The 10,664-nt window shown below is 48.9% G+C and overlaps 2 protein-coding genes across 2 annotated transcripts; one reads left to right on the top strand and one right to left on the bottom strand.

The window, feature by feature from the left end:
- Positions 1–5,191: 5,191 nt before the first annotated feature.
- Positions 5,192–5,578, bottom strand: LOC135115604 (uncharacterized protein K02A2.6-like). Its single transcript, XM_064032536.1, has one exon. It carries the CDS (start codon positions 5,576–5,578, stop codon positions 5,192–5,194), a length of 387 nt encoding a protein of 128 aa, XP_063888606.1.
- Positions 5,579–7,096: 1,518 nt separating this feature from the next.
- On the top strand, positions 7,097–8,290 carry LOC135115606 (uncharacterized). Its single transcript, XM_064032537.1, has one exon. The coding sequence runs from the start codon at positions 7,097–7,099 to the stop codon at positions 8,288–8,290; it is 1,194 nt and encodes a 397-aa protein (XP_063888607.1).
- Positions 8,291–10,664: the final 2,374 nt, after the last annotated feature.

Below are 10,664 nucleotides of genomic sequence, written 5' to 3' on the forward strand. Positions count from 1 at the left end.
AGAGACTGTTTGAATGACTACCAGACGCTCCACTCCAGTGAGGTGAACAATGCCCTGTTCTTGGTACCAGACCTAGAACTCATCAGATAAAAATGTAGTAGCGTTATCAGTAACTAGTGTATGAGGATAACCAAAGTGTGTAAAATCAACTTCAAGCAGGTCTGTTGTGCCTTGGTAGGAGTAGAATTGGTTGGGTGTATGCAGGGGTATTTGGAGCATGCATCCATGAGAACCAACCAACTGGTACCTAGGAAGCTGATTGCATGATCAATGTATAATCTGCTCCAATATTTCTCTGGTAGCATCCATGGATGGATAGCTGGTTTTGGTGACTTGTTCTGGTGTTCCACACAAGCCATACAGGTTTGACACAACTTTTCTGTGTCGTCGTCTATGTGTTGCCAGTACACCACATAGCAGGCTGATTGTTTCATCCTCTGCATTCCAAAGTGGCCCAGGTGTGACAGCTGTAACATTTGTTCCTTGAGTCGGTCTGGGATAACTATCCTTGCTCCGAAGAGTAAGGAGGAGGCAGTAGACACCTGCCGAAACGATAATTACTCCCAGTGAGGTCTAAAGCACTGTTCAGGGGGTGCTGTGAACTTATCATTAAACCCAGCTGTGACCTCACTGAACGTTTCCCTTTGTGTCTCACAACACAAGGGGGTAGTCACAGCCTGCCCTCTAAAGACAACTCTCTTCCTCCACACAAAACTACAAGCACCTAATAACACACACACCCTTCACTCAAAAAAAATTTAAAATCATGGCGACTCCTACACCAGCCTCGGAGTCCCCATCTGGGGAGGGGACCATAAATGTCCCCAGGTCGGACTGCCTTTCCGTCGACGACCCTAAGTGTCTTGACACCCCCCTCAACTTTTTCTTCATTAACTTCTGCAACATTCGCGGTCTAAGATCTAATTTTCAATCTGTAGAACACCACCTCTCCTCTTCTAAACCTCATCTTCTTTTCCTCACTGAAACTCAGGTGTCTGAGGCAACTGACAGTAGCCCCTTTTCTGTTCCCTCCTACTTTCTCTATCCTCATTTTCGATCCAAAGCTGGATGCTGCGTTTATGTGCGCAATGACTTAACCTGCTCTCGTGCCCACGCTCTTGAATCTTCCGAGTTTTCCACCATCTGGCTACGACTACAGAGTCATTCTCATACTAAATTTATCTGTGCTGTATACCTCTCTCCTAACTCCTCTGACTATAAGAAATTCTTTGACTACTTAACTTCCAAAGTGGAGCACATTCTGACCCTCTTCCCTTTTGCAGAGATCTCCATTCTTGGAGACTTCAATGTTCACCACCAGCTTTGGCTTTCCTCTCCCTTCACTGACCATCCTGGTGAACTAGCCTACAACTTTGCTATCCTCCATGACCTAGAGCAATTGGTGCAACACCCTACTCGTATTCCTGACCGTCTTGGAGATACGCCCAACATTCTTGACCTTTTCCTGACCTCTAATCCTTCTGCTTATGCTGTCACCCTTTCTTCTCCGTTGGGCTCCTCCGATCACAATCTCATATCTTTATCTTGTCCTATCACTCCAATCCCTCCTCAGGATCCCCCTAAGCGAAGGTGCCTCTGGCGTTTTGCCTCTGCTAGTTGGGGGGACCTGAGGAGGTATTTTGCTGATTTTCCTTGGAATGACTACTGCTTCCGTGTCAGAGACCCGTTTTTGTGTGCTGAGCACATAACAGAGGTGATAGTGTCTGGCATGGAGGCGTACATTCCTCACTCTTTTTCTCGTCCTAAACCTTCTAAACCTTGGTTTAACACAGCTTGTTCTCGTGCTATACATGATAGAGAGGTGGCCCACAAAAGGTACTTAAGCCTTCCTTCACCAGAATCTCATGCACTTTATATTTCTGCCCGGAACCATGCCAAGTCTGTTCTCCAACTAGCCAAAAACTCCTTCATTAACAGAAAATGTCAAAACCTTTCAAGATCTAACTCCCCTCGTGATTTCTGGCATCTAGCCAAAAATATCTCCAATAACTTTGCTTCTTCTTCTTTCCCTCCTCTACTTCAACCAGATGGCACCACTGCTATCACATCTATTTCTAAAGCTGAACTCTTTGCTCAAACCTTTGCTAAAAACTCTACCTTGGACGATTCTGGGCTTGTTCCTCCCTCTCCTCCACCCTCTGACTACTTCATGCCTCGTATTAAAATTCTTCGTAATGATGTTTTCCATGCCCTCGCTGGCCTAAACCCTCAGAAGGCTTATGGACCTGATGGGGTCCCTCCTATTGTTCTCCGAAACTGTGCCTCCGTGCTTGCACCTTGCCTAGTCAAACTCTTTCAGCTCTGTCTGTCAACATCTACCTTTCCTTCTTGCTGGAAGTTTGCCTACATTCAACCTGTTCCTAAAAAGGGTGACCGCTCTAATCCCTCAAACTACCGTCCTATTGCTTTAATTTCCTGCTTATCTAAAGTTTTTGAATCTATCCTCAACAGGAAGATTCTTAAACATCTATCACTTCACAACCTTCTATCTGATCGCCAGTATGGGTTCCGTCAAGGCCGCTCTACTGGTGATCTTCTGGCTTTCCTTACTGAGTCTTGGTCATCCTCTTTTAGAGACTTTGGTGAAACTTTTGCTGTTGCCTTGGACATATCAAAAGCCTTTGATAGAGTCTGGCACAAAGCTTTGATTTCCAAACTACCCTCCTACGGTTTCTATCCTTCTCTCTGTAACTTCATCTCAAGTTTCCTTTCTGACCGTTCTATTGCTGCTGTGGTAGACGGTCACTGTTCTTCTCCTAAATCTATTAACAGTGGTGTTCCTCAGGGTTCTGTCCTGTCACCCACTCTCTTCTTATTATTCATTAATGATCTTCTAAACCAAACTTCTTGTCCTATCCACTCCTATGCTGATGATACCACCCTGCACTTTTCCACGTCTTTTCATAGACGTCCAACCCTTCAGGAGGTAAACATATCACGCAGGGAAGCCACAGAACGCCTGACTTCTGATCTTTCTAAAATTTCTGATTGGGGCAGAGCAAACTTGGTATTGTTCAGTGCCTCAAAAACTCAATTCCTCCATCTATCAACTCGACACAATCTTCCAGACAACTACTCCCTCTTCTTCAATGACACTCAACTATCCCCCTCTTCTACACTGAACATCCTTGGTCTGTCCTTTACTTATAATCTGAACTGGAAACTTCACATCTCATCTCTAGCTAAAACAGCTTCTATGAAGTTAGGTGTTCTGAGACGTCTCCGCCAGTTTTTCTCACCCCCCCAGCTGCTAACTCTGTACAAGGGCCTTATCCGTCCATGTATGGAGTATGCTTCACATGTCTGGGGGGGTTCCACTCATACTGCTGTTCTAGACAGGGTGGAATCAAAAGCTTTTCGTCTCATCAACTCCTCTCCTCTAACTGACTGTCTTCAGCCTCTCTCTCACCGCCGCAATGTTGCATCTCTAGCTGTCTTCTACCGCTATTTTCATGCTAACTGCTCTTCTGATCTTGCTAACTGCATGCCTCCCCTCCTTCCGCGGCCTCGCTGCACAAGACTTTCATCTTTCTCTCACTCCTATTCTGTCCACCTCTCTAACGCAAGAGTTAACCAGTATTCTCAATCATTCATCCCTTTCTCTGGTAAACTCTGGAATTCCTTGCCTGCTTCTGTATTTCCACCTTCCTATGACTTGAATTCCTTCAAGAGGGAGGTTTCAAGACACTTATCCACCAATTTTTGACTACTGCTTTGACCCTTTTAGGGACTGGCATTTCAGTGGGCATTTTTTTTTATTAGATTTTTGTTGCCCTTGGCCAGTATCCTTCCTACATAAAAAAAAAAAAAAAAAAAAAAAAAAAAGCACCTGCTTTGAGTTGTCAACGAATCCACCAGCTTCCTGTAGTGTGACACTTCCTTGGAGTTTGTAGTGTGTGGCCATCCTTCCTTGATGTAACGCATGATGGCAGAGATGATTAGGTCCTTCTGGGATTCCTTGGCAAGCATTCCAATATCTATGGGGTTCAGCTGTCTGCTGATAAAATTTATAGTGCAAACCATAGACATATCTGCCTCTTGCTCCTCCCCGTCAAACCCTGTGTCCTTTCCCATCGGAAGGCGGCTGAAAGTGTCTGCATTGCTGTGGTCAACCGTTCGCCTGTACTCAATACTGTAGTCGTACTGGCTTAGTGTGAGAGCCTATCGAGCAAGTTTGTTGGCAGCCAGAGCAGGTGTCCCCTTTGTCGGACTGAAAAGAGAGAGTAGAGTCTTGTGATCGGTGACCAGAATGAAATTCCTGCCGTAGAGGAATTGATGAAACTTCTGCAAGCCATAGATTACCGCCAGGACCTGCTTCTGGATCTTGCTGTGATGACACTGTGTATCCATCAGAGTCTTTGACGTGTTGGCATTTGGATATTCGGTACTGTCAGCGTAATGATAAAATAACACTGACCCAATTCCAACTTCCGAAGCATCACAAGCAATACCTATTTTCTTGGCTGGATCAAAGTGAGCAAGGACAGTTTCTGTACACAGAACTTCTTTCAGTCATCGGAAGGCAGCGTGTGTCTCGGCTTCCCATCTCCACACTGTGTCCTTCCTTGTGAGGTGAGTGAGGGGCTCCATCATGGTGGACAAGTTCGGTATGAACTTTCTGTAGAACTGTACAGAGCCTAGGAATGAAGGTAGTGCGGCTACGTTTGTAGGTGGTGGCATCTTGGCAAGAGCATCCACTTTACGTCCCTTGGCGATGCTGTGACATGAGAGCATATTGCCTAGATACTCAACTGTTGACTGGAAAAAGACACACTTCTCTTGGTTGCAGCATAAACCCTTGTCCTGTAGTTGATACAAGACGGCACATAGATTGTGGAGGTGTTCCTCTGCACTGGCACCACTGATGAGTATGTTGTCCAGAAAAACGGCAACTCCACGCAAATCACTGGTAAGATTTTTAATAATCTCTTGAAAGTAACTGGGTGCTGAACTGATTCCAAATGGCAAACGGGAATGAAGTAGCATGCCGTGGTGTGTAATTAGTGCGAGCTTCTTCTGACTGTCTGAAGCCAGCTTGATCTGGTTATAGGCATCTGCCAGATCAATCTTGGTAAAGTAGTAGCCACCACCGAATTTGCGCATCAGGTCCTCTGGCAACGGCAGGGGATGCCTGTGTGTCACAAGTTGCTGGTTCACCATGACCAAATAATCACTGCACACGTGTAACTTGGTCCCCTCCTGTCCTGACGTGTGTTTTCATGATTGGCACCACAGGTGTTCCATACTTGTTAAACTGCGCTGGCACCCACACACCTTTCTTAATGCCAGTGTCATAAGGATGGTTGAGGTCCTCCAGAATGACAAATGGCACTCTCCTTGGTTTGCAGAACACTGGTTTCACATTATCCTTAAAAGCGACCTCCAGTTCAAAATTCTTGAAGCAACCTAGTTCTGATTTGAAGAGGTCTGGGAATTCTGTACACAAACTGCTGGCAGGACTTATGGAGCGTGTGGTGAGGCGTGTCGTCCTCCAGGATGGCATGCACTTCATCACTGCAGGCAGGGGCCTCAGGCTCCCATAGCAATGTGCAGACATCAATGTCTATCTTGCGTATAGCTGTCCGGCCCAGCAGGTTGAGATGAGGGAGAGTAGAGACGTTTGTAAGATAGCAACCTCTGGCATCTGAAAGAAACGTGGGAAACTCTGAGAGAACAGAAGCCAGCCATGGGAGTACATGCTGCTATGGAAGGTGATGGTTGGCCTTAGTGACCAGTGCTTAAGGCAAGAAGTATACAGGAAGTGCAGTACTTTCAGTGACATTGATAGCCTTCACAAGTTCTGTGCATCTTTTGAGGTGGCGAGACGCAATGCCACTCTTGGCAGGAAAAGTGAGCGGGAATGTGCAGTGGTGGGGGCTGATGTCACAAAGGAGGAACTGGTAGTTGCTGGCTACCACCAGCACAGCCTAGTGCATCACCGGTCTGATTCTGCACCTCAAGCAGGCAGCTTGCTTAGCGAACCCTGCAACTACTGTGGGGAGAAGTATGGTAAGGCGCCCTGCCTGGCACAAAACCACGTCTGCAAGTCAGGCAGCAAGAAGAGACATGTGAAGAAGGTATGCTGGTCGGCCAGAAAGCAAGATATAGCGTCACTGTGGGCAGCATGGTAGTGTCACCTGAGCTGCTACTGCAAGTGAGCGTGACCCCACAGCTGGGAGGGGCTGAGACTGCAGTGATGGCGATTACAGATACAGGGGCACAGGTGTGTGTTGCCAGCCCCAACCTTATGTTGTCGCTGGATCTCTGGTCTGCTCTCCTAAAGCGTTGGGTTGGCATACGAGACCTCGCCAAGATACCACTCTATGGTCTGGGAGCAGCTACGTGCCGCATCAGCCTCCTGGGCCACACCACGATCCAGGACGTGCACTTTGTGAAGAACGTTGAGTGCCTGTACCTGTCGTTCACCACCTGCAAGGACCTTGGCCTCATCCACCAAGATTTTCTCAAGCCACCCACACTGATTGCTGATGCAGAAATAATGGACAGCGGTGCTAACGACGTCCCAGAGCGTCCGACAGCGATGCATATACAGCCTCTAGAGGAGAACATCCCACAGCTGGAGCAGTAGCTACTAAGGCCCTTCTCGTCATCCACATTCAACACCGAGTGCCACCCACTGCGTGTGATGCATGGTGCTCCCCACCACATTCACCTACAGGAGGACATGCAACCATATGCCTGCCACACACCGGCCACAGTCTCCAAGCACTGGGTGGCTGAGGTGAAGAGGGAGCTGGATGAGGATGTCAGGCTGGTCATCATCTGCCCCATCCCAGCAGGCGTGGCAATGGAGTGGTGCACAAGGATGGTAGTGGTGGCAAAGAAGTTTGGTAAACCGAGGAAAACTGGACTTCCAGAGTTGAACTCATGCTGCCTGCGGGAGACCCACCACACGCCTTCACTATTCGACATGGTATCAGATGTCCCACCCCACTCCTTCAAGACTGTGGCAGACGTGCATTGGGGCTTCCATCAAGTCAAGCTCGATGAGGAGAGTTGCCACTTAACCACGTTCATCACGCCGTGAGGGCGGTACCAGTACTGCCGCACGCCGATGGGTAACTGCTCAGCCACCGATGCTTACATCAAGCAGTTCGATGACGCAATAAGTGACTTCTCCCGCAAACAGAAGTGTGTGGACGACACGCTCCTGTACAACGCTAGCACTGAGCAAGCGTTCTGGCACACCTACGACTTCCTGGAGTGGTGTGCCAGAAGGGGCATCACGCTAAAGCCTGAGAAGTTCGTATTCTGCCAGAGGGAGGTGGAGTTTGTTGGATTCCAACTCGGTTGGGAAGCCTACAAGCCCACCGAGGACCGCCTGTCAGCTATAAGACACTTTACCATGCCCAGCCAGCCCACCATCACCAATGTGAAGTCTCTGTTTGGGTTCGTCAACCAGCTGGCGCTGTTCCTGGCCACTGGCTTCATCATGGAGCCGTTCAGGAACCTCCTGAGGAAGCCAACATGGCGTAAAGTGTATTGGGATAAACAGCTGCAGCAAAAGCTGGGCCAGGTGAAGGAAACTATCTGCGAATTGGCCAAGAATGGACTTCCCTTCTACAACTGCACCAGGCCTATGGCAGCCATCACCAACTGGAGCAAAGAAAGCATAGGGTTTGTCATCCTACAACAGTACTGCTCCTGCGTGTCCCCAGAGGCTCCACTCTGCTGTAAGGGAGGCTGGTGCCTGGCTCTGTGTGGCAGCTGTTACCTGACTCCAGCTAAACAAGGATATGCGCCCATCGAAGGTGAGGCCCTGGCAGTGGCGTATTGTCTTCACAAGGTGCGGCTCTTCCTACTAGGCTGCTCTAATTTCCTCCTGGTGATCGATCACTGTCCACTGGTGGGCCTGCTAGGTGACAGAGCCCTCATGGATGTGGCAAACCCGCGGCTGTTTAGGCTGAAGGAGCAGACACTTCGGTTCAAGTTCACCATTTGCTACCTGCCGGGAAAGAAGAATTGTGCTGCATACTTTCTGTCCAGATACCCATCCATGAAGTCACCTCCTAGTGTGCTGGATGAGGAACAGGATGAGGAGCTGGCAGTGGCTATGACCGTCGCCACGGTTGCAGCATTGGACCTTCAGGACAGCCTCACACTCGACGAGGACATGGTGCTTCAAGTGTCACGGGACGACCCAGTGTACCAGTTACACTGGCACCCACAGAGGTCGAAGGAGTTGACCTGCCTACGCCCCTTCTACAGCATCAGAGAGAGAGGTTGCGTGTGTCGCAAGGCCTGGTGACGTACGCATTTGAGCAAAACCACCCACACACAGACCTCCTATGCAAGGAAATAACAACCTACCTCCACGCAGGCCACCAAGGAATCGATTCCATGCTCACGACAAGTGGTATACTTGCTGGGCATTGAGGGCAATCTGTGACTCCATCACGCCAGCTGCGACACCTGCAACACACATTCTCCCTCTCAATCTCCCGAGCCTCTCCTCTTCCCCCCCCCCCCCCGTCTACCCATTTCAGCAGACTGTGGTGAACCTGTTTCAGCTGGAGGGCCACGATTACATAGTCTACGCAGACAGGCTCACTGGGTGGCTGGAAATCTCGTACCTACCTGAAGGCACATCTGCAAGTGAAATCAAGGATGTGCTGCCAGATGGGGTGCCCCTGAGCAGCTCTCCATGGATGGTGGCACCAACCTGGGGAGTGAAGAGATGAAAAATTTCCTCCAGAAATGGGGGGGTAAGTGTGCGGATGTCCTTGGCTTACTTCCTACAGTCAAATGGTAGGGCGGAGGTGGCAGTGAAATTGGCAAAGAGGATAATACGTGGCAACGTCGGAATGGATGGGAGCTTCGACAACAAGATCTTGCTGGCCTACTCCAGTACGTCAGCACGTCTCTAAAGGACATTAACAAGTCACTTGCTCAGCTAGCAACAGACCGCCAAGTACGTGATGGAGTACTGACGGTCAGAAGAAAGCTTGAGGTGGATAAGTTTTTTTGGGGAACACTGCAGTAGCGGGAACGTCAGATGGCCGATCTCCGCAGCAGTGCTGGCGACCTGTGACAACAGGCGCTCCCACGCACCTCTGGCTCTCAGCGACAGAGTGCTTGTCCAAGACCACTAGCACGACAGGAGGTGGAACAGGGCAGGAATGGTGGTGGAAGCAAGAGGACACAGGCAGCATCTTGTCTGGCTTGATGGTAACGGACGCATCTCCCTCAGGACGCAGCAACATCTGAGGCCAGCATCTCTGGCTTCCGGCATAGAAGACCCACTGCCGCAGACAACCGCAACACCACCACCACCCTCCCTACCTGCCCCGGTACTGCAACTTGATGGTGAAGGCAGACACACCAGACGACCCCCGAGGTGGCTGAAAGACTAATATAAACTGTGCAGAATGAGAACTATCAGTGCCATGTTGTGTCAAGGATGTACTCTTGTTTGCGTTCCCATGTACGAGTATGGATCCAGTTTTTTTGTTACATTGCATTTTTCAGTTTTGTATCAAATGTGTTTGTACTCTCATGTATGGATCCAGTTCCTTTTGTTAGTCTATATTCTCAGTTCTACCTGTGTAACCAAAGAACACTGTCACGGATACGTTAGCCAGGGTTCTTAGTTAAAGGTGGGGGGGGGAGTTGTAAGATAGCAACCTCTGGCATCTAAAAGAAACGCGGAAAACTCTGAGGAAACAGAAGACCGCATCCCATTTGCTGCAGGCAGCTTCTGGAAAGCTGCCTTGCCAAGCAGATGTACTGTACCTACCTGCATTCCTCAGTAAATCACAGCAAGACGGCCCTTGTGTTTCCTTGAGCACCCTACATCACTGAAAGTCATCTCAGCCTCCCGTGCTGTAGAGTTACCCAAGGAAGTCTTAGCATTGAACGTACCCATAACTGGTATACATGCACCTGTAGCTGAAACGTAATGAACTTGGGCAGGCTGTAATGTAGGTTTTCCGAGTATTCCCATACTTGCTTAGAGCAAAAGTTATCCTTGGCACCGCTGTCTACCTTGAAACTGAACAACCTCCCATTCAGCTGCAGCTGTTGTAGCACTGGGTCGTCACCAAGGATGCTTCTCACAACTTGTAAGGTCTGCATCTCTGCCGTGTTACTAGCAGGTGCTTTATTTTTCTTACGTAAACACACTTCTGCAGTATGCCCCTTCTTCTGGCAGAAACGGCATGTAGAGTTGATGAACTGACAATCCTTTGCCACACCGAGGACACATTCCCTAAGGAAACAGGCGTGATGAATTGCTGGTTCCCTTCTGCCCTGATGATGATGCCTTCTTTTGTCTCATCTTGAGGACAGGTATTGTAGCGGAAGCCTTCATACCATGTACAGTCTCTTTAGCCACTTTTGCTGCATCTTCAGTCTCCACCGCCACTTGCACAGCTTTACTGAACCTTAGCTCATCATCAGTTATTTTAAACACTGCTTTCAACACTGCCTCATTACCCACTGAACATATGAGACTTGTATGCATAGCTTCATCTTGAGGATCCTTTATCAACGCAAAATCACAGGTAGCGGCGTCTTGGCGTATCTTTGCCGCCAGCTCCAAAACTGTCTCACCAGGTTTGCGTTGTATGTCTGACCAGAACTTGAAGCGTTCTCGCAAGATGAATCATTTTGGGTCGAACTGC

Source organism: Scylla paramamosain, chromosome 29, assembly GCF_035594125.1.
Source record: "Scylla paramamosain isolate STU-SP2022 chromosome 29, ASM3559412v1, whole genome shotgun sequence".
In the NCBI taxonomy this organism is placed as follows: domain Eukaryota; kingdom Metazoa; phylum Arthropoda; class Malacostraca; order Decapoda; family Portunidae; genus Scylla; species Scylla paramamosain.